This window comes from Petromyzon marinus, chromosome 6 (genome assembly GCF_048934315.1).
Source record: "Petromyzon marinus isolate PM22_M1 ecotype Great Lakes invasive population chromosome 6, UKy_Petmar_22M1.pri1.0, whole genome shotgun sequence".
Lineage (NCBI taxonomy): Eukaryota > Metazoa > Chordata > Hyperoartia > Petromyzontiformes > Petromyzontidae > Petromyzon > Petromyzon marinus.
The window spans coordinates 14,549,778-14,576,334 of record NC_133672.1 but is presented as its reverse complement, the minus strand read 5'-3'; the positions used below and the strand labels follow the sequence as shown (position 1 = coordinate 14,576,334).

General features: G+C 49.1%; 1 protein-coding gene across 2 annotated transcripts in view; it reads left to right on the top strand.

Moving 5' to 3' along the window:
- LOC116939753 (mitogen-activated protein kinase kinase kinase 10-like) overlaps positions 1–24,994 on the top strand; it is a 40,877-nt gene extending 15,883 nt beyond the window's left edge. Inside the window, exons 2-12 of one of the 2 annotated variants that reach the window (XM_032948520.2) lie at positions 6,874–7,054; positions 9,237–9,385; positions 13,655–13,830; positions 14,682–14,925; positions 16,033–16,137; positions 16,553–16,697; positions 17,996–18,064; positions 18,179–18,297; positions 20,321–20,624; positions 20,765–21,267; positions 21,951–24,994. In XM_032948520.2, coding sequence (XP_032804411.2) covers positions 6,874–7,054; positions 9,237–9,385; positions 13,655–13,830; positions 14,682–14,925; positions 16,033–16,137; positions 16,553–16,697; positions 17,996–18,064; positions 18,179–18,297; positions 20,321–20,624; positions 20,765–21,267; positions 21,951–22,417 — 2,462 coding nt within the window. In that variant the 3' untranslated portion in view covers positions 22,418–24,994. The remainder of the gene's footprint in view (positions 1–6,873; positions 7,055–9,236; positions 9,386–13,654; positions 13,831–14,681; positions 14,926–16,032; positions 16,138–16,552; positions 16,698–17,995; positions 18,065–18,178; positions 18,298–20,320; positions 20,625–20,764; positions 21,268–21,950) is intronic. The other variant, XM_032948521.2, reaches the window with a different exon arrangement.
- Positions 24,995–26,557: the final 1,563 nt, after the last annotated feature.

The following is a 26,557-nucleotide window of genomic DNA, read 5'->3' as shown; positions in this document are numbered from 1 at the left end:
TCTTATTGATGGAAAAAAAGGCTTATAAAGAGGTTTTTTTAGTACGTGCTCCGTCGGGTTTCTATGCGGACTTGAGTGTGGATGAAAAATACATCCACGGCAGCCAAGTGACCTATTTTATGAACGATAATCCTCAAACACAGGATGCGTGTAAAAAATTGGACAGAAAAATAAAAAGTGCACAAAGAAGTGTGTATGCTTGGAATTACTTCGGGAGACAAACAGTAGAACAATGGATGAACGAACATATATAATTTAGAGACATGATGTTGACTTGGAGAAAGGTAAGTGGACTTGGCCAGGACATGTTCCTTAAAGGAGTAATAGCCGGTGGCTGAGACGAACAGCAGAGTGGTCAGCCAAAGAAGTGAACACACCCGACGAGACGTCCACTCTGGAGACAAGAATTACAGCGACTCGTGTGGAGATGATGGATTGTGACATCGCAGGTTCACGAGCAATAGTGACAGCTTTGGGAGACCTTTGTCAAGCTGTGGATTGATGATGATGATGAATCCACTGCAGCAGCATGCAATGAGTTTCTATTGTATGTTGCAAGAGTGGAGCAGCTGGAATATTGCCTCCTACCTCTGGTGATCGGTGGAGCTGTCAAAGCCGTGCATATCTGCTCTCAATCACACAACATAACAACACTGCCACCATTCACCACCATGTGCTACTGTGTTCTGGTGTGCTGGTGCGAATTTGCTCATTTTATTTTTAAAAAAGCTTAACAAATCCTGCATGCCATTACTGTGCAGAGTAAGCAGCTGCGCGGTATGTTTAAAGCACAGCAATTCTTATTTTAAATAACCATGGTATTATATGAGCAGCATTGCTTATGAAATACGATAACAAAAATTACTTTTTCGTCCAGAAAGCTGGCTCGTCATTCAAAGTCCGCACCTCTTCGGCATGTGTGTATTTACACTTAAGCATCCAGGTATTTTCGTCTACGTAAGCACAGGCTATGCTGGCTCTGTGCCCCTGGAGCATGCGATATCTGTTGGGCCATGCGACAGAATGTCTGTCTCTGCGTCAGCTGATCACTCCCCGCAGCGGGATCCTCTCGCTGGCACCGCCACGCTGCGCTTGCTTCTCTTGCCGCTGTTGTTGCGCAACGACCGATCGCGCTTGAGCCGGGGCTATGCGCACACGGACACGGTACCGTCCCTGTCGCGCTCGCAGACGCGCACGCAGAGGCGCGCGGCACAGCAGAACTGGAGGGCGCCGAACCCGCGATCCCCCCCCAACCACCACCCTTATGCTCCACCTTGCAGAGGAGGATAGCGAGGGCTGGTCATGTTGGCTGTTGGCGCACAGCTCTTGTGACGATGGCCCCACGGTGCAGTGTCACTTTTCTGCAGGATCTGTGGCGTTTTTGGCGAATCCTGGCCCGTGCGACTCGCTGTGTTTTACAGACCTGTCGACTGGCAACGGCAGACTGCACTTCGCGATTAGCGTGATGCCTTCATGGAGCCGGGCTCCACGAGGCTGTCGGTTGATCTTGACGGGAAATCCTGTCCATTTTCACAAAACTTGTCACCGGCTTAATGCTCGTGAATTTGAAGTACCCGTAGCTGAGTGTGTGCAGAGCACGAACCTGCGATGTTTACTCTTCAGGTACATCAACAGAGGCGGCAGAGTAAGGGAGCAGAATCATGTTAGTGGCCCGTGAATGAGCGAGACGGTCGTCATGGCTGCGATGCGTGTTTATTTGGGTGGCTGCTTACTGTGTCTGTAATTGACTCGCTAACTGACACGTGGCCAAATCGTCTGACAATGGGCGTCTCATTGACGCCTTCGGTCACAGACGCTCGTTTCCGTATCTTAGCTGCCTTTGTGCAAAGTTCGGAAATGTTACATGTCCATCTGCAGATATTTTTAGGCTTCATGTCGCGTGGCCTGTGGTTAGATGTATGGTATTTTATTGTTGTTGCAATGTGACACAATGGTCATCCTTTTAAGGACTTTTGGAAGACAGTTGCTGTAACTTCCCCACTAAGCACCCCTTGCTGCGTTGTACTCATATTCTCGGAACTGGTCGGATGATTAGGTCAATTTGATCCTCTCTGAGATTTTTAGCTCACGCTGTGAGCGTAATAATGTTATTCACTTGGCTCGGATAATCTCTCGAGATTCAAATATTATTTCCAAGGGTGTCCTGGCCAGATAGCAGCACGGATCCACAAGTTCCACATGACATTTACGAATTCAGCAGACGTAACCGATTAATATTGCACACCAGAAAAATACGTCATTTTAGAAATTGTGAATGTAAGACAAATAGAGTGAAATTAAAAATAATGGTACCAGATTGTTAAAAGATTAAGCGCATAGAATAAATTATGGGTTTTTGGAGTCCAACTGTTCTAACGTCCAGGCTGCCCAGGCTGTACTCTGGCCAAAGTACAACAGATGAACTATTCGATTTAATTTATACCAGAATAAGCAGTGTTCCCACAACGTGTAAGGACGATACAATTAATAAATAAAAATCTATAAATCCTAGCAAGTGAAAGCTCTTGCCGAGTTATTCCTGCCAAGATGAGAGACATTCAGCCAATTAGGTAGCTTCCGCTTGGGAGGCCAAGAATTCTTACATGGGATGGACGCCGGCCGTGCCGTGATTGGCTGGGAGTCGCGGGCACTGTTGTTTGTGAGCGTGACATTGTTACGAAGCACCGGGTCCCCGTCAGTGGCTACGGCATGGTATCACGAGACGCATGATGACGGTGGCGCACGTGGTCGCGACGAAGACGTGCCGGAGAGGCACGGGCCTAACCTCGTGCCCATTCATTCTGCACGTTTTATCACAAAGCACACCTGTGTTCAAATACATCCTTCAGAAACATGTTGTGACGAATTTGTGTTGGGAAATTTTCCGTCACGCATCGTGACTGTGAGTCTGCACGTATTTGAGGACATCCTCTTAGAAAGGACCTGTGTATGTATTCTTTAAACTAAAAAAAACTGAATGGAATCCTTGTAAGTCGTAACCAGTCAATAAAGACTGCGAGAGGGTCACTTCGTCTGAACCATAACACTTCCCCTGTATACCAGCGCACAAATCCCAGAGATAAAATGCGGTTAACGTACACTTTTTGGTGGCATGAAATTGGGCGTTAAGAGCACGCAGCCTCATCGGCGGTGTTGGCGGCTACCACCACTCGTGCTTAACTCATAAGCAAGACTGAAGGAGATGGTTTGGAACAAATTTTAAATCCTAGCTTCAAGGCATAAGCAAAGCACGGGGATGTGAAGCGAGTGGCGTTGGTGGCTTGCGGTGTAGTGCCCTTGTGTGCCTGCTATGCGTGCTATGCGCGGTATGCATCTGTTGGCCGTAAAACTGCAGATGGATGTGATTTTATTGGAGTGGAAGACAACAGGGTTGCATGAAAAGGGCGCACAATCACTGTCAGTAACTCAATTTTCAGCAGCTGTGACGGAGCGTTGGCCTCCAGGAATTTTCATTCACCGTGTTTCACACTAATCTCTGGTGTTCACATTCGCGTTGATAGCGTTTTTATGTTACTGTTTCAGTCAGGGGCGGAGCCAGGATTTTGACTTTGGGGGGGGGGCTGACTTCAATATTCTGAGATATCCAGTGTTTATTTTCCAATGGGCGCCACAAATGTATAAAACAAATTTTATTGGATTTGAACGCGGAGTTTATTAATAGGTCGGAGCCGCTGATGTGGCTAATAAGTTTGAAAGGCTGCCGCTCAAGCAGCCTGCAGGGCAGCACACAAGGTGGCAGCCAGCATTTTGCAGCAGCCGGACATCCGGTTATCCCGATTACCGACTCCCAAAATTTCAGGGGGGGGGCTGAGCCGAGCCCCCCAGCCCCCCCTGTGGCTCCGCCCCTGGTTTTTAGTGGTGAAGTTTTTTTGTTTGTTAAAAAAATGTAAACGGCAAAAAAAGCCCAAACATTTTCACCATCGCCTGTTGTTTTTTTTTTTTAAGCGCCACTTTGAGGACCTTTCTCGCTGTGACAGCCGGAGGACATTACACAGAGAAAAGTTTCAACAGAGTATTCATGATGTTACACCTGTTGGTGTAAACGGTCTCGGCGTGAATGAGCACGCTACTGCAGAAAGTGTGAGCAAATTTGTGTGAGTTTGCACTGAAGATTGTGTGTGTGTGTGCGCGCATGGGCAGGTGCGTTTGTACAAGGCTTCTGTTTTGTTGCGCGCGTGTATAAACACAGGTGCCTATTGGGTATGTGTGTACGTGTGTTGGGACTAGGTTGTGGGGAGCGGTGGTGTAGCGGTTAGCGCTACGCTGCGCTACGAACCTGGCGACCCGGGTTCAATTCCCGCTCACGGCCAACACCACAGTGACGATTATCTGAACCGGTCCTGGGCCTCCCCTAGGTCGACTCGTCCTCAAATGAGTACCTGATGCGATGTGTCACCATTGCTGGGCGTTGTGCTGGCCACCCACCCACTTGTGTACCGTTCCGGCCTTCATAGGTGCTCGCTACAAGAGGACTTGCCCCCAGTAGCCTGTAAGACGATACAGGGATCTTTGTCTTTGTGTGTTGGGATCAGGGTGTGAGTTGTTGTGCACGTGGCTGAAGGTGTTGACCACGCTGAGTTTGTCGGAATTCGCAGCCTACGTAAATTTAAACAAATGAAATGTAGCCATAAATTATCGACAATAGTTCCAGTGATGGTTTAAAAGCCTTAATGAGTTAACGAAATTAATCACCTGGTAATGTACGGCACGTTGATGCGTGTGTACATGCTATTGATCATGCAGCGCCAGTTATTTGAAGTCGGGCACGTAACTGGGCGGTGACTCGGCCCCAACAGCAGCACGTTCGCCGCTTGTTTCAGAGGTTCACGGTTCGAATCCAGCAACTGCCCTGTTTAATACTGTGGGTGTAATTACCATGATGATGCTACTTCACGTCTTCTGAACAGCAGACGTGAAGTAGATCCCCTGGTGCCGTTCGCACGAGGAGGCCGTTGCGTGCATCGGCGTCCAAATTGCCAATTTTTTTAAATGACGCGCAAACTGCTCAATTGAGATGAAACATTGCAATTGTCGCTCCCTACTTGCAGATTCGTTGCCCAGGTTACTTGCAAATAAGACTAATCCTGGCCTCTGGAATTCTCACTTGCTTAAATAAAATAAACTTGAAAAAACTTGGTGCATCGATTAGATTGATTCTCTTGCTCATGATACACAGACCAACTCCCGTAGAGTTATTTTGAATTCTCTACGAGTACATTTTAATTGAATTACGTGAAACCTGCAGCCACTTGCGGTGCTACATTCGCCACATTGTTAAAAAAAAAGGATAAAGTCTTAAATTGCGACCCCCGAATCCTGGCAATTCCTCGACTTACGACACGGTCGATCGTTAGAGGCCTATTTTCATACTTCGTCATTGTCCATTAATTGCTCAGGATTTACCGTGAACACACTTGTGGTGTTATTCTTAGTACCCTAGCCCTTATCTGGTTTTATAAAGCACGTGTATGTTTACTTTTGGGTAAGGGAGGCGCTAATGAGGTTTGAGCAAATAGAACAGTTAAAGGGGGGGATGCACAGTGTGTGTGTATTCCATACAGCTTGACGACAAAACATGATCACCAAACGCTAAAATACTACAGGTTACTTTTCCCATGTGGTAACCCCGAACATCGGTACACACGTCGTCATAATGCTAACAATAAACAGTGCTCTTGTCGATACATTGACCATACTTCTCAGCGCTGGTGAGTGCGGATTGGCGACGGTTGTGAGGTGGGGGCGAGGGGGGGGTCCTGAGGGCTGATTCAGATAACCACTCACCACTGATGTCCATCGCAGGCCCAGATTCAAAGTCAGAGCGGCTGGGTTTCACGAGGCGGTGCGCTAACCACACTGCACCATCACTACTCCCATCTGCACGTACATTAGGTACAGCTAATGTATTTAGACAGGTCCTGCGTTATGAAATAGGTAGCTTTCTTTGCCCAAGTAAAAGCCCGGAGAGGCATTCCTTTTTTTCAAGGGAGACCTGGTAAAAACAACTTATTTAGAACACCAAAAACATTTAATACAAAACCTTAATAAATGGGACGGAATAAATGTATACGGTCAACATAGTGGCAAGCGTGTGTAGCTATTATCCCCCCAGCAATTCAACGAATCGCCTTGATTCAGGGGCACGATGCAATTAAATAATTTTCAGTTTTTTTTGTCTCGTATTTGTCATCTCGTTGGCGTTATTTCTCGTTTTTTTGTATCCGTCAAATTTTTTTCTCTCTCTCTCTCTCTACAGTTTCATTTGCCCCGTTGGCCTAAGCGTAAACATTACAATACAGCGCGAGTCTCGCACACATGCAAACTCCTGCAATGCACAGTAAACTCTCGGCTATCCTGGGCAACGTTGAAGTGGGTGACTCATGAAACGCAAGAACACACGGTAAATGCAAAGCAGCGAAACGTGTGTAAATTAGAGGCGAAGAACGTAAATTGTTTACATACGTGGAGTGTGCTTGGATGTCTAAATTGTGCCCTCTGCTTTTAAACTTCTTCGAGCCAATCGCGCTTACTTGTTGACTTGTTTGTGGCAATGTGGGCACTGAGTTCACTCGCTTGACCCTCGATGAGTGAAGAACAGCTAAACAATGAAACCAGCATGCACCTAAAAAATAGATGTTACTTATTTGTTCGCAAACCCGGATATGTAACCCACGGATAATCGAGAGTTCGCCGTATCACGAGTGTAAGAATCGAGTGAAATCTAGGTATCGACGCGTCGCCACCCGTCTGCCCGATCTTAAAACATTTCCGGCTGCAGCTCGCGGTGGGGGGCACCGTTGTGCGTGTGCTCACGGGGGGGGGGGGACGCGCTGTCTCTGTCCGTCGTGAAAGTCCTGCTGCAGGAGCGCGTGGAGAACGACGACCTGGAGGCCAAGACGCTGAAGATCACTGATTTTGGGCTGGCCCGCGAGTGGTACAAGACGACGATGATGAGCGCGGCCGGAACCTACGCTTGGATGGCGCCCGAGGTCATCAAGTCGTCCACCTTCTCCAAGGGCAGCGACGTCTGGAGGTGAGTCCGTCGCGTCGTCCCGAGTTGTGCGTCGGCGAGCGTTCATGTTCGTACGATTTTTGAAGATGCGTGCCGATATCGCCCGTAAACATCAGTGGGGTCAAATTCCAAGGCACTGGTGTGTTTTCGGCTGTCGCGCCAAGATGTGTACGCGTCGCGTTGTCTCTTCATTTTACTATAATGCTTACATTCTTATGGGCAGCTTGATAAAGTGCTTCCGTCATGGCTACTTCTGGCAGTGGTTGGCAGGCACAATCCGCTGGTCTTGAACACTACGAATTTCGTAATTGGCTGTGGTCAGTTTGGAATATCCACCATGACACAAGCAACTCTGTGGCTTTCCCTTGTGAATGATGGCATGATCACGTAATTCCTCATTTGCAGCAGACAGCACACTTTGGGGATTGGGGTTGAACACTGACCTACTGACCAATCCGCTACCCATGTTGGTGACTGCCGATGCGGTTAGCTGAGCCTCAGGCTAACTGCCTAGGATGCTCTGAGAACACCTTTGCTGCCTCACGGTGCTTTTGGGTTTTTTTACTTTTCTTCCAAAATAGTTTCCATGGTGTTTTATTCGTGTCGTGTCAGTTCCTCTCACAGAGCAGTGTCGCCCAATCTGGTTCACACGGTAGTGGACCAGATAGATAGTAGTGGGCAACACTTTCCCACTTGGCCTGTTGCAGAGAGCATTGCTCAGCGCATGATAGTCAAACTGATATTTGTAATTCTCAGAGCTAGAATTTTGTCAAATTAAGCGCTTGCACACATTTTATGTGATGGGGTTTTTTTGGTACTGTCATTGGTGACCAGACTGAGACCATTAAAATCGTAGGCAGATTCTTGGATTTGAACCCAGGATCTCGGCGATGCCAGCTCATTGCAGTGACCTATACACCACCTTCCATGCCATCGAGTTTTCAGCGTTGTACATAGTAGGGAATGAAACGGGGCATGTAGCTTTACTGATTCTCATGATTTGAGACATGCATTTAATTGTGCACCTAAGAATTGATTATTTAGGACCCGTGCTGAATATATGTCCGTGTCACGTTTGGCATAATGAAACAAATGAGACGGTGTGAATGAAACCTAACGAAAAAGAGTACAGGGCAATCGATTCACGAGTGGATTTGTGGTCCTGAATCAGGCTGGGTTGCGTGTGGGGTTGAATTGTTCGCATCAGTAAATTAATCGTATCTAATACAGCGATACCTTGACTTTCGCCCACTTGACTTTCGTCGCTTCGCTCTTTCGGCCGTTTTCAATCACCACCACATTTCAAATTTCGTCCACGCGGCTTTCCTCTTTCATCCGATTTCATCCAAAACCTTCCTTGACGTTCGCGCCACGCGCCATCTTTTTCACTCGGTCTTTGCATAGTCGTTCAATGAGCATCTCTTATATTTGTGCTTATTCATATGTTATTAATGCTGTACTTATTTCTGTGATTATACTGTAAACAATTCATAGTTCTTTTTTTACAGCAGTATAATACTGCAGTGTTAATGGTTATTTTCCACGATTATAAAACACGTGTACAGTATTCATACCGTGCTTATTTTTGTGATTACTGTAAAATACTTATTTTTGTGCTTTGATATATTCATAATGGGTCCTAATTGTGGTGATAGTAAAGCTAAAAGAACCCACGAGGTTCTCAATTTGAAAGAAAAGCTTGACATAGTCAAACTTAATGAGCAAGGCATGCCCCATGCTGATATAGATCGCAAGCTAGGCGTTTTTATATCTAGTTATTTGCATGTGCGTTTTTCGCCGGCCAAAATAAATTTGCAAGCTAAATAAAGGCTCTGCTTGAAATTCGTCCATTTTTGGCATTCGTCCATGCTCTGGTCCCTAACCCGAAGAAAGTGCAAGGTTTTCCTGTACGAGCAGCACTGCCCTAGGTGCGAGTGGCCCTTCCCCCCAACACGCATCTCTGTCCGTCCACCCGACGAGGTGAAGCACCAGGACTTAATTTCCCATTGAGTCGCTGGTAGACCGGGCAGTGGCACGTGACTGGTAGCCACAGTGAGATGTGTACTGGATTTGGTGTGCCAGGTGCAGAAATATTTTATGGGTCGCCCAGCCGAACAAGGCCCGGCCGAAATGCAGCCCTGCTCACACATCCCCCCTCGCGCATTTGCCCACCGCGTGCCCCCCCCCCCCCCCCCCCCTGCAGCTACGGCGTGCTGCTGTGGGAGCTGCTGACGGGCGAGGTGCCGTACCGCGGCATCGACGGGCTGGCCGTGGCGTACGGCGTCGCCGTCAACAAGCTCACCCTGCCCATCCCTTCCACCTGCCCGGAGCCCTTCTCCAAGCTCATGACCGGTGAGTGGCTCCCTGCCCCGCACTGCTGCCTTGCTCGATCCTTCGTTTGCCTGTCGTCGTTAAAGGGAGACGCGACCGGCAAAACAAAGCATTTGTTGTTACTTCACCTGCCTCGTGCTGCTCACGAGTCTTGATATCTATTTACGAGTGGTCGTTACTGAAACAGACGAGAGCTGGTTTGAGGCTAAAGTCTCTTTTTCAAGGGAGAGCTGTTTCACAGGAGTGATGCAGTACACGTGTAAATGAGTGTTGAAAAGAATTGCATATATTTCGGTAACCAAGCAAATTATGTGAACATGTAACAAAGTGCAAATGAAGCAATCTAAAAGTGTTGACGGGACTTACATTTAGGAACGAAATACATCAACGGATAATGCGTCTCCTTCAATATCCATCTCTCCACATAAAAAATGCAAGTAGTTCCTACACAACCCGTCAGCCACACGGCCTTCTGGGAGTGCGTAATTTCAATAGCATTGATTCTATGCAGGGAAACTCTGGACTGGTTTTGACATGTAGTGTCTCATCAGCAGAGATGACTACTTGGCGACTGCGTATGTTTCGGAAGGCTCCTAGTCTCGAAAAGAAGGACACAAGAAGTAGAGGAAGAGTGATTGTGCGGCACCGGAGAGGGACGTGAAACAGAGATGTTTAGATGTGAGCAGTGCAAGGCGATCTGTGCAGGACACACACAAGTCGAGGGACTTCATTGGGCCCATATCATCGCAGAAGGGAGAGGGAGAAGTCGCGTCAAAAGAGGTGTACACTGTGGTTCGAAAGCAATTGCGTTACATTCATCGTGTCCAACCGGCGAATATCACCACCTGATAAATACTCATTGGGAAGGAATAGCTTTAAAAGTGAAAGAGAAGCAGTGTTGTTCCGTGTAACGAGAGAAAAATCATATTAGCCTGTGACGTCGTTAGAGCCGTAAACACTCGTCATGTCATATCGGTGTCAATTTTATTGTCAATGAGGACATTTCAGATCGTTGATGCACCACTGCAGTGATTGCGCTCCTTCAAGACATTTAAAGAATACAGAAATTTTTGTCATGAACCAAATTCAAACCTCATTTGAGACACCAAAGCATACAGCTCGTACCCAAAGCTTGAAACGCATGGATGGAAACACCAAGAGCTGTGTTTTTTGGGTTGTGTCTGCCCCTTAAGAGTAGCTGTGGGATACTGCACCTCACGTGTTACGCCCGAACAAGTTGAAACTTGATGTTTGCAAGGAGAATCGCTGTGGATCGTAAACGATCTGCCGCTCATTCTGTTATTCTCAAGCTCTGTTGACTCTGCTACGCGCTTGTGATGGTACCGCTTTTACACTTGCTGCGATCGAAAAACAACAAGTGCAAAACATGTTCATCTCAGCGCGGCAGCGATGACACCAACAGTGGTTGGTGCGATCGCTGCGCTTTGGTTGGTTCTTCAGCTGCGCCGTGTGAAACGCTATCGTATTATCTGAATTTGACGTTGCGCAGTCCGCTTGCATTGCATGTACCAAGACCACCGATTTTTGTTTTAAGCCATCAGCCCATTGGTCGATTCGATAACATTCCAAAGGCCAAATGTGTATCACGTGACTGGCAGTAGTGTGGCAAGACCTCCCGATCAATTGAGAAATGTGTTTTTTTCCTCCACGAAACTTCCTGACTCGTCTACCCCCGTGGTGTGGCGTGGTGTCGGAACACATTGCCGTAGCTATTGAGTGTGCAGGCCGTGCAATTGCACCGAGGCACACGGGCCTGACAGGCTTGGGCACGGTGCTACGAAGAGGGGGTGAAATTGAGCCGGGTAACCCCATTTCATTCCCTCCACCGGGGGTCCATGCCAACCATGCTTTTGCCACTGTCCAAACAGGCTGCTTTGCCCACACAAACGTGGCATCGCCTCCCAGGCACTCTCTCCAAACTCTTATTCCAGTAATTATGTTTTAGTTGACGTTAAGAGATTATTCTCGCCCACAACCAACTCCAGGCACTTCAAGGTCAGTAGGAAACATAAATATTATTTTTTATTATCCTTTACGGTATTTAATGTGAAGCGCAGCCTCATTGTAAACCACGTATTTCTGTAGCAGTAGTGGCAGCAGCAGTTACTGACGCTGGAAAATACCCTCTGAGAAGGCCGTTTGGCCGAGGGGGTTTATGAAAAAAAAAGTTACTTATGTTTTACGTGGTAATACAAATATGGGAAGTAGGCGAATTGTCTACTTATTTATTACGCGTTCATGAAGCCTGTCTTCACCAGGCAAAAGTTTAAAATATGTAATAATTAGCCTGATATGATTGTTTTAATCTAAATCAGACGGTACCAAAACTACTCCAAATATTCGTATTTTTTCCGCAAAAAAATGTTGTTAAAGAGTTGTTTCAACTTATATTTAAAGACGTTCCCATCAGAAACCGCGCAATTTAAAGATTTCGTTCTTTTTTATTAGAAAGTACATAAATTAATGAACTTGATACTCGTTTTCGAATTCAGATTTGAACATCATTTAAATGCGTATTTTTTTCGTTCAAAACCGCGTTAATCCGAAATATCTAAAAAACAATAAAAGATAGAACCAATGGTTCTCGCTTAAAATTGATTTGCTGTTTAACGCTCTACGAAAGGAAAAAATCTCGCAATCTTATACAGTATTTTGAACGGTTTCTAAATGACTGTATAGGGCACTTAAATCGATGTTTGGGGGCCTTAAAATGTCAATTCTCGGATTTTCCCTGTTGCTTGTGTCCTAAAAGCTACATTATGTACCAAATTTCAGCTTTCTACCTTGTCGGGGAAAGTCCCCTAGAGGTTTTTGAGACATACAGATCGAGGTCTTTATCGAGGTGAAAAACAATCCTACGTCATTTTTTGATTTAAAGCTTTCGTGACTGCAGGGATTCATATTATTGGTTCTTTCGGTAAAGTCACGTGACTTTAACGAAAGACCCAAGAGTGAATCCTACGTCACTTTGGGGGAAGTCCCTGCGTGTGGATGCGTGAGCCTATGCTGCCCCCTGTTGGAGGTATGCAGACCCTGCAGACGGTTGCCGAATGGCTGTGTGTGCAGAGCATAGCACGGGGAAGGGAAGGCTTGCTGCTGTAGATATTATTTTCTCCGCGAGGTGGGGCCCCGGTGGGGGCGGGGGGGTTAATAAAATGAGAGTGGCTCCTTCGCTCACGTTGAACTCGGGTTCAGGATATGGTGGTGAGGCACGGGTGGACAAGTGGGCGCCAACGGTGACGAGATGTCCAAACGTCCCGCAGGTAATTCCAGTGGCGAAAGCCGCGAGCTAGCAGCGCAGACCCAGCCTCGGTGGGCTTAGGTGTGTGCGGTCGTGCTGTCCCAGCGGCGGCTGTAGAGGTAAGGGTTGAGCGATCCGCGCTGCCTCACGCGTAGGCTGCACGCTGGAGAAACGTGTCAAATGCAAAACAAGTTGCCCGAGCGTGAGAGAGGGAGACGGAGTGCGGAGGCCCGATAATTTGCGACAAATGGTAGCACCTCGAGTAACTGCAGGGGTGATGTGAACCCATTGCCTACAACACATGTACATTTACATGCGGTGGTCGCAACGAGCCGATATACAACGGGATATATTACCGGCAATTCTCAGCAGGCCAAACGCGTATACCGGCAGTTTTCGGACCGCTTCCGATTCCTATACAGAATGATGATGTTTCCACAGAGGTGAGACTGGAGTTGACGCAGGCTGCAGGACGAATAGATTTAATACCAGGACTCGATATATTTCCATTTCCACCACTGCCTACACGTACAGAATGTTGGAAAACAGAGTCCCCTCCGCACGCCGTGCGGGTCATGGAGGTTATTTGACCACACTTCACTACACTGTGTATGAAAAAAGAAAATGCTTGAACCTTTCTCGAAATTAATACAGGTGTTAAGATGTTCAAATGTCGCAAGGCATCCAGTCTGCTTTAACCACACGTGCGTGCTTGTCGTAAAACATTCGCACGAACGGTGCTTTAATAATGTTTGTATTGGACTTTGAAACTGATTTGGCCTTGTCTCACCAGTACCAGACCAGCGAACACCAAAAGGCAAACAAGCATCAAAGGCAATGCAAACAATAAAGCATTAATAGCTCGGGTATAACTGTTATTTGTATGGTCCCATCCATATAACTGCGTGTATATCGTGAACTTAATAATCGATCATAATAAATGTATTGTATGAGTCGATGCATCATCGTTCCTGCCCACAAAATAATAATAACCGCTCCGACTGTCCTCCCCCGCGATGCGAGCGCAGAGTGCTGGGACCCCGATCCGCACTCGCGACCCCCGTTCTCACGCATCCTCGACGAGCTGGTGGCCGTGCAGGAGTCGGGCATCTTCCACATCCCGCAGGAGTCCTTCCACTCCCTGCAGGACGACTGGAAGCTGGAGATCCAGCACATGTTTGACGAGCTGCGCGCAAAGGAGAAGGTACGCTGTGGGCCGCCCACCGCCACTGGCTGCCAGCCAGCCGTCCACGGGGAGGACTCTGTGGGAGCAACACGTTGACGCACAAGCTCGCGTTCCACCCTAAAAAAGCATCCACTGCACAAACTGTGGCAGGTGCTGCGGGACACAACTGACGCACAGATGGAAAATAAAAAAAAAAACTCTCCAGTGCTTGGTCATTGCAGAACAAGACCATGCAACGCATAACGAACGCAACGCCGGATCCACAAATACGAAGGAGACATCGCAGCGACACACTCCGCTGCTACTGACGCAGTTATCTGGTTTGACCACCTAAATGTGAAATTGTAATCGTTTGCCCCTGCATCTACATCAGCCGCACGAAAAGAGAAGGGACTTACCCCGGAGAACGCCGGCCAATTGATGAAAAATCAAAACGAATAATTTGGTGATGCTGCGTTTTGCGATGGTGCACGAGAACAAATAACAAAAACGCTCAACGCATTTGTTCACATTGGTTCTTGACCGATCCGTCGAGTTCGTTTTGATCAAAGCGTTGGCCCAACAATCTGGAGACGACAGCCGGTGTTAAAAGGAAATGCACAAAACCAGCGATAAAATGAAACGCACGCATCCCCTCCTCCCTCCCAGTGACGTAATCACTTGTGACGTCGTGCGGCTCGAAACACTGTTATCCTGAGGACAAACGCACGTTGGAAAGCGTTGCAGAATCTTTGCGTACGCATGCTTATTTTTCTTCTCCGTTTAGAAACGTACATTTTGCCACTTGAAAAAGTTCACCTCAACGGAGGTGCGCCCCCCCTCCCCACACCCCTCCCCACCCCTCCTCCGTCGTTGATCGCTGCGCGCAGGAGCTGCGCACGCGGGAGGAGGAGCTGATGCGCGCGTCGCTGCAGCAGAAGTCGCAGGAGGAGCTGCTCAAGAGGCGCGAGCAGGAGCTGGCCGACCGCGAGATCGACGTGCTGGAGCGAGAGCTGCACATCCTCATCCACCACATCTACCAGGACAAGCCGTGCGTCAAGAAGCGCAAGGGGCACTTTGCGCGCGCGCGGCTCAAGCTCAGCAAGGACGGCAACCGCATCAGCCTCCCCTCAGGTTTGCGTGGTCCCCGCCGCGCCCACCCTACCGTCCCAGAGCGCTACCGCACCTTGCCCACCGCACGACTAGGCTCACACTGCTTCACCGATTGTATGTAAAACTGACTGTCGCACATCAGCAAATGATCCACCTTTGGTCCACCTCTGAGCCACACCACTCTTCTGTTCCTAGGCCTCTCCGTTCTCTTCCCATCTGTACACCGTGTAATGTTTTTTTTTCTTCTAAAAACTCAAATGACTTTTCTGTGATTACGTTACCGCTGCATCGATGACCAATATCGCGCGTAATTGTGGTGTAAATGGCCAAAATCACATTCCATGCCTCTCTTGGTAAATGTAAGGAAGAGTGTATGTTAATGGGTTTGACAAAATCAAAGGATTGACTGTATGATCGAAGTTAAATGAAACTTGGCAATGATTCTCACTGCATAATGTGTTGCGGTGGTGGTGTGCAGCGTTGGCACGGTAGTTAGTGTACTGCAGCGTGAACCTGGCCAGCTGAGTTCCATTCCCGGCCAAGGCTAACATCGGTGACATGTGATATCTGAAGCTGTCATAGCCCCCCCCTACATCGAATGTCACTGACCAGCGAGGTGAAGTACTATCAAACAACTCCCACAAGCGACCCGGCTTAGGGATGCCTTGGCCTACGAGTGGATTGACTTAAGGCTGTCAATTATCAGAATTATCAACGTGGGTTCACGGAAGTGCCCATATCTGCTGCTTTACTTGTGCGCCACGGTGGAGAGATGTTAACCACCTCGCCTGGTATAAAGAAGGTCGTGGGTTCAATCCCAACTCTGATGCCTGTATATTAGAATTTGCGGGTTCTCCCCGTGCTCGCGTGGATTTTTCTCCGGGTCCTCCGGTTTTTTCCCTCCACATTTAGAATCAGCGTCGCGCGTTCAGAGTATTTGTCTGCTATAAATCTCCACACGATAAGCCACTTTGTTGAGCTATCATTTGTGCCCAGGTCACTTTGGATAAAAGCTATTTAGCTCAGTGGGTCTTAACTGGTAAAATAACAATAGTGTATAATTGCCTTTTTTTGCATTCGTGGTTCTGATTAGTTTTCGTTTTTAATCGGCGCCACTGCGTTTTCCAGACTTCCAGCACAAGATCACGGTGCAGGCGTCCCCCGACCGCAGGATAAGCGTCGACACCCCGCCCGGCAGCCCCGCACTCATTCCCCGCTTGCGCGCCATCCACCGTGGGTCTCGCACGCACGTTGCACCCACACGCGCGCGCACACACACATTTGCATATACGCATAAGATATTTTACGTGCAATTTTATTGAGAAACTGTGTGTTGTCTTGGTGTGGTCTGTGACTATTTTTGTTGTTGTTTTGTTGCCTTGCCCAAGTGTGGGAATTGGTGTACTTATGCAATTTGAACTTGATCTATTTTACGTATTTATTTTTCGTGATTTGCTTACCTTTCCCATACTTTGCACTCCCATCTTTATTTTATACATTGTTGTTGTAACTTTCTGACCTGCCCCTAATGGACATCTGTGGGAAAAGAGCTTCATAGCTCATCGGATTTCTCCAGGATGAATAAAGATTCTGATTCTGAGATTGTTCCCTCTGTGGTGCCCTCACCGGTTGCGATGACGGACTGCAGTGTCCGGATCGAGCGGGGCGAAGCTGTGGGGCCGCAGCGCAGGCTCGCCGAGAAAGGAAGACGATCGCAGGAACGGGGACAAGAAGGGGCGAGGGAGGGGAGGCGTCCCTGGGCCTCAGAGGGAGAGGAGCAGCCTGGAGGACAGGTGCGTGAGCCTCCCACTCTCTCCCTTCCCACTGGTGCTCCAGCAGCGTCACAAGCAGCGGGGAGCTCTGAATGTGTTAGGAGGGTCATACGTTGAAACCACAGTTGTGTTTTACACTCGCAGGATTGATGACCTGGTGAGGTAGCCAAATGGCTCGGAGGTCAGTGCTGAGCTGGTACCACTAAGATCCTGGATTCAAGTTCTCGTGCGTAGCGAGTTAACGGCCTTAGTCCAGTCATCAGTCATTGCACACACAAACAAACCTCATTCAAATTGGTTTTGCACTTCATTTTTATAAATTCCAGCTGTACTGCCTTCTCCTGGCGAGCTAGGGCATGGCACATCTTCAACGTCCACGGGAAGGGAGTTTCACAACATTTATAAGATCACCAACTCTCGCCTCCACAGTGCTGGATTACTGGCGTGCCCCACTGTCGCCTGGCTTGGAAAAAGAAAAATACACAACAGGCGACACCTTGGGCCAATGGCTCTTACCCACAATGCGTGCGCGGTGGGGAAGGCCCATTGTTCCGAGGCTTGTGTTTTACCTTTTGTGGCAGCGTTTTCGACGCATGTGTTGCGTTCTTTATTGTGTGCGTGCGTGTCCACCGAATATTAGATTTAAAAATATCAGTTTCAATGTCACGTGACAAATATTACTGTCAATGACGGAGAAGATTGGACAAAAGGCTGTGCCCTACTTGTATGGAAGAGATGTCACTCGAAGGGATCTCAGATCTAGCTCTCTGACCTTTGCTTCTCGAGGCAGTTCTCTAACCCAATGGGTTGCACTGCTCTGCGAGAGATTTTATTGTCTTCTCTGTCTCGTCATGTGACGTCGACAGCACAATCAGGATATAATTGGGGAACAGTATTTAATAATAAAATACTATCTGGATAGTGTGACCGTTGTTAAACCATCCACAACAGATGAGTTCACTGTGTAACAAAATAAATGTTTTGTTCCTGGCTAGTAAATATTATTTCCTAATTGCTTATGCCTCAACAGTACAGAAACTGTCTATTATTCCACACAAATTTTGCTTTTGTGACCAGGTCACAATTGACCTATTGTCAATGAGAAAACGCTGTGTGTATTTGTGTCATTCCTTCACGTAAAGTCCTGGTCACAAAAGCAACGTTTGTGGGGAAATAATAATAGCCATTTTCTATACATTTTAGGCATAAGCAGTAAAAAAACTAACACTTACTACCCAGGGACAAACATCGTGTATACATAGTGTTTTCAGATTTTGTTCAACGTTTAATCCTTTTTAAATGTTTTGTTCCCCAAGCAGGATAGACGAGATTGGGAGAGAATCTCCTGATGGGGTGCTACAGACGGAGGAGAGCGAAAGTGACGGCAGGTTCGAGCTAAACGCCCCTGGCACATTCATACACTGCAGATGATTATGTGCCACTTGTGAAGCCACGTAATGTTTCACCGTGTGCGTCCGCGACTTGTGCTATCGCCGTTTCAGCAGACTCAAGCCTGTGGCGAATGGGATCAAGGTGAGCCCAGGAGAACTCCCAAATCCCCGGCAGCTGCTGCGAGGAGTCCAGTCTTCGCCCGCAACGCCCAGCGGCTCTCGCGAAACGGGTGAGTTCTCACTACGAGCCCCCCATTATACACTTTTTACATGTAAAGCCCTTTCGTCAGTCCACTTCTGGATGAGTTTGCCACCTTACGCCTGCGCGTGGTCGTGTTTTTTTGGCCGTTTTTTTCCACGCTGATCAGTGCGGGTTGATCAAGGCGGGGAGCGTAAATGTAGACGTACAGTACGAAGATGGATTTTTTGCTGCACTTACCCAATACTTCAGACCATGTAACCCGGCAAACCCAATGAAAACATGTCTGTGCACGCCCAGCCCAACACTATCCAGGCACACGTGTTTAGATTGGACACTGATCTACGTTGCGCCATGCGGCACGTTGCAATGTCACAGCGCATTGCTCACTTGACGTCACAGATGTTAATAAAACAAAAATCGGTTTTCAACCTTTGCACGAGACAAATGGATGGCAGCACCCCCCCTCCAAGTGTTTCACACCAATGGATATCCCTTACCGATCCCTGCAGAGGGTGCTCGTTAGCCACGAAAGCAAGTGTAGCTGTGTTTGACACAGTTGGGAGTACAGGTTTCCCTGGCTTTATGCGGGTTCGTTTTGTGCAATTTCACACGACATGCGGCTAACCTATTTCTACCCAAAATTCCGGGCGTGCGGGTCGAATATGCTCACACGCGGCAATGCGGCGGTCGGACATGAGACAACATTGGCTTTGTGCGTGCTGTACGTGGTACTCGGGCAGGCAGCTGTCTCGTGCGGTGCATTGTGGGTTGGGTGACACTGCGCACCGTGCTGCGCGACTTCGCTTTGTGCACCCCCTTTTTGTGAAACGCATCGACTGCATGAAGCGAGGGAAAACCTGTACGTGCCCCGGTGAACATGCGAGGTTGGCAAACAGTTGGAACCCGTTGGACCAACGGTGTCCCCAATGTTCCATGGGTAATGACAGTTGAGTCAACCTACGGTGTGAGTGGACTAGTGGCCACGGGAGGCAATGACAGGGGAGTCAGCCTACAGTGTGAGTGGACTAGTGGCCACAGGAGGCAATGACAGGGGAGTCAGCCTGCAGTGCAAATGGACTAGTGGCCACAGGAGGTAATGACAGGGGAGTCAGCCTACGGTGTGAGTGGACCAGTGGCCACGGGAGGCAATGACAGGGGAGTCAGCCTACGGTGTGAGTGGACTAGTGGCCACGGGAGGCAATGACAGGGGAGTCAGCCTACGGTGTGAGTGGACTAATGGCCACGGGAGGCAATGACAGGGGAGTCAGCCTACGGTGTGAGTGGACTAGTGGCCACAGGAGACAATGACAGGGGAGTCAGCCTGCAGTACGAGTGGACTGGTGGCTACGGGAATGATCGAGAATAGGAGCCTGGCCAGGTGACGAAAGAGGACGGTGGAGTCAGCTGGTAGAACGAGCGGTCTCGAACCAGCGAGAAGGTTCGGGAATGGGCCGTGGCCGCGGACCGTATACAAGGGAGACTCGGGGCTGTTGCAGTGGGATCTCCGCCTGGTAGCGTGTGAGCACGTGGCTCCTTAAATAAAGAAACCATCTCAAGACAAGTGCGTCAAAGTCGTCTTTATACATGTATTCTGGGTGGGAGCTGGATACCTGTAAGTAACGAGTGCGTACAAAAATTGATGCGTTAGCGCACGAGTTCCTGGACCGACGCACGCGGTGTAAACTTTTGTTTTGGCGACAGGGTTGGTTAAATCTCGCAGACAACGTCACGTGCATATGACACAGATCTGCAGGGCTGTGAGGTGGTCTTTAGAAGGCAGTGCTGCAAGTAGGTTGTTGAACTATGTTGATGCATTTGTGTTATTCCTTCTATACTTGTGTGCTTCATGTGGATTGAGACTCGGCGAGGCTTTCCTGGGTGAAAAGGCGTTATTATTTCCATCTTTACACATTGCACGATCATTGCACTCACCACAACTGCTACCAATATTATCGCAATCACCGCTGCCACCACCATCATCACCACCACCTAGTCGTAGCGTTACACATGCTATTGTTATTGTTACATTTGAGCGTGCATTTCTCCGGCAGGTGATCGGAACGTCAGGAGGACAAAGCAGATCATCCGGCGCCCGAATCTCTCCTGCCTCAACCTCTCCTCGCGCCACGGCGGCACGAGCGATGAGTCCACGAGTGATGACGACCTTGAGAAAACCGCGGTCGCCACCGCAACCGCAGACGATGACGACGATGTTCCCGGGGCCACGTGCGATTCCTCGGGCAGTGCCACCCCGCACGACACCCCGCACGACACCCCGCGACACACGCCGCGGCACACGCCGCGGCACACCCCACCCGACGTCCTGCCCCCGGTCCACCAGGTCTCCAAAGACAAGTGAGCGCCCTCGTGCCTCTAATAAATGCAACAGAATCTCCGAAATGTTTGATGGATAGCTGTTAAGTGGGTTTGAGTTTCCACAGCCGGTCACTTGGCCTCCCTGACCACGCACTTTTCTGCGCCTCGTCCCCCTGCAGGGAGCACCGCAGTGGAATAGCGCTGTTCGGTTGTGCCGCGGTGCTGTCGGTGGTGGCCCTCGGTGAGGACGTGCGTCACGCTGGGCGCATCCCGCCCGCTTCCCAGCAGCAAGAGCGCAAGCGAGCAGCGTTTTTCCAGCGCGCGGGGCTGTTCCGTCGCAGCGCGGGAATGTCCGTGCAGTGGAGGAAGTCGCCACGGGAGGGCGGCGGGGTCAACGGTCCGCAGGGGTCGCCCTCGTCGTCCCTCTCCATATGCAACTCGACGCGCTCCTTGCTGCGCTCGGACAGCGAGGACACGACGCACTGGCCCCACTGGCCGGAGGGGTCACCGATGTCGTCGCAGGTCACCCCTGGCTCCCCGGCCGACCCGCTGTGCGCCAGCCTGCACTTTGAGCCGGCGGTCAGAGGCCACCAGCGGAATGCGTCTGACAGCACCATCACTGACGTTTCGCTCGAGCAGCCGGTGTCAAACGGCGTGTGCATCTCCTACCAAGCTTTACCAGGTTTGAGTTATTTTACGATCCCTTAATAGGAAGATGCAACCAAAACATCGAACAGCTTTTATTTTGTAGGTACTTAAGCTGGCCTGTGAGTTCTGGGCTGTCCGATAATCAATTCGGTGCTTCTTTAGTGACAAAATAGACTTCAAATTGTCTTTTTTTCTCGATTTAAAGCTTTCGTGACTGCAGGGATTCATATTCTTGTTTCTTTCGGTAAAGTCACATAGAAAGGAAATAATAAAATAATTTGTTTTATTATTTCCCTTCTACGTGAATTTACCAAAAGAACCAAGAATCTTAAAATTAAGTGCCACATGTTTTTAACACATGTCAACACAGTTATGTCACCAGAACAGTGATAGCATAATCGCGTTTTAGTTTATCAGCATACAGGTTTTCTCTGCGAATGTTTGTCATTTCTTTCATTACGATGGACTAAAGTGTTGCGAAACGGACCCTGGTCTATTGATTATTTTATTCTGTTACCCACTGTCCTTCATGACAGCACATACCACACCTTGGATGAATGGAGATTGGTTTTAACCTGCGTGCAATCTATTCACTATAATCTCTTAACTCCGCTGATGACGAGAGATTGGCCACAGCTTGGGAGAGAGAGAGGCCTTCATCCAGCAGTGGCTCGATCGTGACTAATAACGATGTTCATGAATGTCTCCCTTCAACAGAACCGGCGACAGTGCTGATACTGAGCCCACCGCCGCCGGCGGGACACCCTTCGTCCCCGGAGCGGCCCCGCACGCTGGCGCTCACCGCCAGGCCACGCCCCTCGCCGGCGCTCGCTCACCGCGATCCCTGGCGCGTCGTCTCCTCGGCGACGACAATTCTGGACCCGGCGTCCGGCCAGAGCTCCGGCTCCGACACGCCCACCAACCCCTGGCCGGAGCCGCTGGGCGCCAAGTGGCTCGCCGCGAGCGACGCGGAAGAGCGGAGAGAGCCGCCGCCGCCGCCGCCGCCGCAGCCGCCGCAGCCACAGCCCCGCCGCCCCCCCTCGGAGATCGCCACCCTCCTGGACATGGACGTTGACGGCCAGAGCAAGGACGGCACCGTACCGCTGTCGGTGCGCCTCAACGCCTTGCGGAAGGACCGCCCCATATTTTACGAGCTCGAAAGACAGTTCCTTGGACAGTCGTAACCTTTTTAAACGCGAGTGGTGTTTTTGCAAGGAGGCGCAGGTGTTCAGACTCATCCTCGCGAGTCAAACGCAGTTCGTACGCATGAGGCAGGGCTCGGTAATTTGCAAAGATAACTGCGAAATGGGATGCGCAAGTCTGCTTGACAAGTATTGCGTCTGTCGGCGTTCCCTATACTGGGGAGAAAGCAAAATGCTTCCGGGTCACCTTTGAAAAGCCGACCCTTTGTTCAAGATTGGTTTTATGTATGCGTGTGTACATAAAGAGGGACTACAGTTCTTGTTGGATAGAGATCTTGGAGACGAAACATTATCATTCCCTCAACAGACATTGACGAGACGGACGCTGCACAAGGGAAATTGTCACGTGGTCTCGTTACGTCTATCACAGCTGTTACTGTCTGCGTGTAAAAGGGTGCTATGCATCACATCGCAGAAATACTTCATCTCAGCTTTGGCTGCGCTAATGACCTTCGGGAGCAAATTAAAATATCAGTACGAAACTCCTATTTAAAGGGCTTTCGCTGCACAACCAAATACACATGGGCGTATGATGTCTCGTTTAACATGCACAAGGCTTTTTTTTTTCTCTTGAGGATGCTGGATTGGATATGTGTAAATGTGTAAAAAGTAAAAAAAATCATAAATGCGCAATAAGCAATGACGTTTCGTGGTGCATGTTAAACTGATTGCACATGGTGACCCTGTGCAGGCTGCCGCTTGCTGTGAGTTTTGCCGAACTTACGCGTTTCTTTTTTTTAATATTGCGGACGTACGAATGTCATCCTTGAGTATCGCTTTCTTCCAAAAAAAAAGGTGCGCGAGCCTCGGGGAGAGGAGAGCAGTCGGCGTTGTGACGTCGTCTCGGAGGCAGTGAGGGTCACCGGGGGCCGGGCGGGGGGTGGAGGGTGGAGTGACCTTAGGATGAAAGTTCGACGACCACGGTTTTTATGCAAGTCTGTAAATGGGTTTTGCGGAGTAGTACTACTATACCGACATATGGGGTGTGTGACCACTCTCGAGCATAACTTGTCTAATGTTACGTGCAATGGGCTACTTTCACTGACGCGAAGGCATCTGCAGAAGGGCCTTGAATGTGACGAGGAGAGCTGGCTCTGAGCTCACCGGCTGTCTCTCTTCGTCATCGGCTCACAGTCTCTCAGGCCTCACACCCCACTTTCCAGTTTTGTTGCTCACCATTTGGTTACCACGCCAGTCCTCTGCTAGCCACACGCAAGCTGGATGAGCGAGCGTTGGGTGCTTCAGCTAGGGTTGCCACCCGTTTTCTTTTTCCTAGGATCATTCTCCTTTCTGAGGTAGCTGTCGTTCGTCATCCCGGGACATTAGAAGTCTTGTTTTAGAGTTTTGTGTTAGTTTTTGTCAGTTGCATAATAATACACAACTCAAGACAATTCACTGACGTGTAGTTTTCTCTCTCTTAGGGTATTGTGAGATATTCTTCTTCCCATGAATGGCCTTCATTTTGTTTGTACCACAGACATGACAAGCCTAGCTACAGTTGATGGGATGACAAAGAGGTGGACCACGGTGGTGGTAGTGGTGGGAAAAGGCCTGAGGTCCGAGCCGCCGCTTGCGTCCCACGGAGATTTATTTGGTTGTCCGCGCGCCGCGTGCAAAAATGTGAATGGGCATTGGCGGTAGCTGAGCCCCCCCAAAGTGGTGAGGAACAGCAGGTGCCGCCTGTAGTCGGTGCACTGGACTGACAACGTCGGGGCTCGTCGGGGTCACCGTGCGGCATAACCGCACGGTGACGCGAGAACCGACGATGGCGCGTTTCAACGTCCCCGTTGATGGTCGCTTGCGGGAGGAATACCCGCCCAGCAACTAAGAGTACCGACGGAATGACATGTGCGCATACTTTATTCGCGATCGAGCAAACACTTCAATGCTGTTCTGTAATATATGTAAATGTACCCAAATGTCGGTTGGTTCTCACAAGGGCCTTTAGGTGTATTAAATTAAAGGCATAAGAGAAGACTTTTTTTTTAACAAAAAATAATTTATGCGATGAAATGCCGGCTTCGGCGCGTTTTCCGGCGACTCTGTGCCAGGACAAGCGAGTGCCAAGCGGGCTTGGAGCTGCCCCCCAACGCGGCGTCGTTCTGTGGTCACGATTGCTACGATTTGTTGCCTCTTGTTGGTAAAGTTTGGCGCGATGTGGGTTAACTCCTTCTGGGCATGAATATGGAAACCAACACCACCCGTGGATTAACTTTTTTACGCATTAAAACTGTCGGCGTGTGGATATTCTCATTTATTTATTCACGCCTGTTGATATGACAGCGGAATTGTTCTCGTCATTTCGCTATTTGACTGTTCTACGAAATGGGTAGGACGATGCGATACGATCGGAGAACTTACAAAATGTCCGGACATTCACAAAGCGCGAACGATGCGGGATGGGGTGGGGGGAGGTAATAAATTGGTGCCGCGTTTGGGTCTCTTGCGTTAACGAACAAATCGAGCGTCGGTCCGAGGTCGAGAATCTTCCGTGTATGAGTAACTCTTCCAGCTCATCACGCAGCGCGTTGGGTATTAAAATAAATTAAGGACAAACAAGCGTTGTTCTGTGTTTTATATATATATTTTTTTTTACCTGAACAGTGCAGCATGTGGATTTATGTTGGTGAAAAGCTTTGGAAAATCCGTACAAATATTCCATGTGTGGCCATGATAACCTCTGCATCTGTTTTATACCAAGAGGAGGCGAAGCCTGCATGCGAGTGAATTGTCTTGAGTTGCATTTCATGATGCAAATGGACAAAAACAAGACTGCTCATGTACCGGGCATGACTAATTGATTTCATACGACAGCTACCTCCACAAGAGAATGATCCGAGGAAAACCAAAACCAGGTGGCGGTGGCAACCCGAGCTGGGGGCACCCAACGCTCGCTCGTCCAGTTTGCGTGTGGCTCGCAAGGGACTGGCGTGGCAACCAAACGGTGTCGCAACCAAACTGTCGAAGCGGGGTGTGAGGCCTGAGAGACTGAGAGCCGATGGCGAAGAGAGACAGCCGGGTGAGCTCAGAGCTGGCCGTGCCAGCCCTTGATAGGTCAGCAGTGAACATTCTACATTTTTGCGATGGGGAACAAGGTCCACATCACGACAGGACGACGGTTTTGTGATCTCCAACCCCAAGTGGGGCATTCTTATCCAGAGGGAATGTATATTTTATGAATGTCGGAGGGATGATGCATGACTATAAGGAGAAACCAAGGGGTGGGAACATGCCCCAGAGTAGCTGCGAGTTTATACCACGAAGGTGGAGTAATTATTATTAGGAAACCACTGAGCTATAAACTTTTAAATTCATATTGAAAACTAAATTCTTTATCACTGCTTTTTGTGTGCATTTTGTTCTTCCCCCGCACCTCCAATGAGCACGGTTGGCTTCGTACGGTGCGAACGAAGCTCAATGTACATTTGTAATAAAATCAGCTCGTGTGCAACTCCGAGATGAATTGTCGCATTGCCAGACCGCAAGATGTGGCAACGGCTTAGGGAGAGGCCGTCATCCAACAGTGGCTCGACCATTGGCCGATTATGATGAGTTGCATGATGAACCAAGTTGACCATGCCAGGGAGCGAACTTGCATCACAACTAGGACCCCTGCCGATTCATCACCCGAACGATACCATGGCTATGCTGCAGGTGACGACCGTGCATTATGCGGGGATTTTGTGAAGTGTATGCACATACTGTACAGCCATAACATTGCACCTAGGATCGTGAGAGATGGTGGCAGCTTGGGGTGGCCTCCATCCAGCAGTGTATTGACCATGACCAGCACTGATAATGATGTGCACATATAGGCGCAGTGCGGGTAATTACGCTGCTGCGTGAAGAATGTGCCCAGGTGGCTCGTGCTCTTTAAGTTAACGAGTTCAAATTCTGGATGGGGGTTGACCTTGCCCATCATCCCCCTGGGGTCAATACAATGAATACCACTTTGTTGGGATGTCATTTGTGGCTGTCTTATCGATAAAGACTCGCCCCCGCTATCGAATGAATGGGAAACTTCCACCACCGACTTGGGGCTGTAGAAAGGGATGTGTGCACCGCCTCAACGTTCGTCTGAGCAGAAAATCATTTTGACACCGACTGTACAAATATAAAACA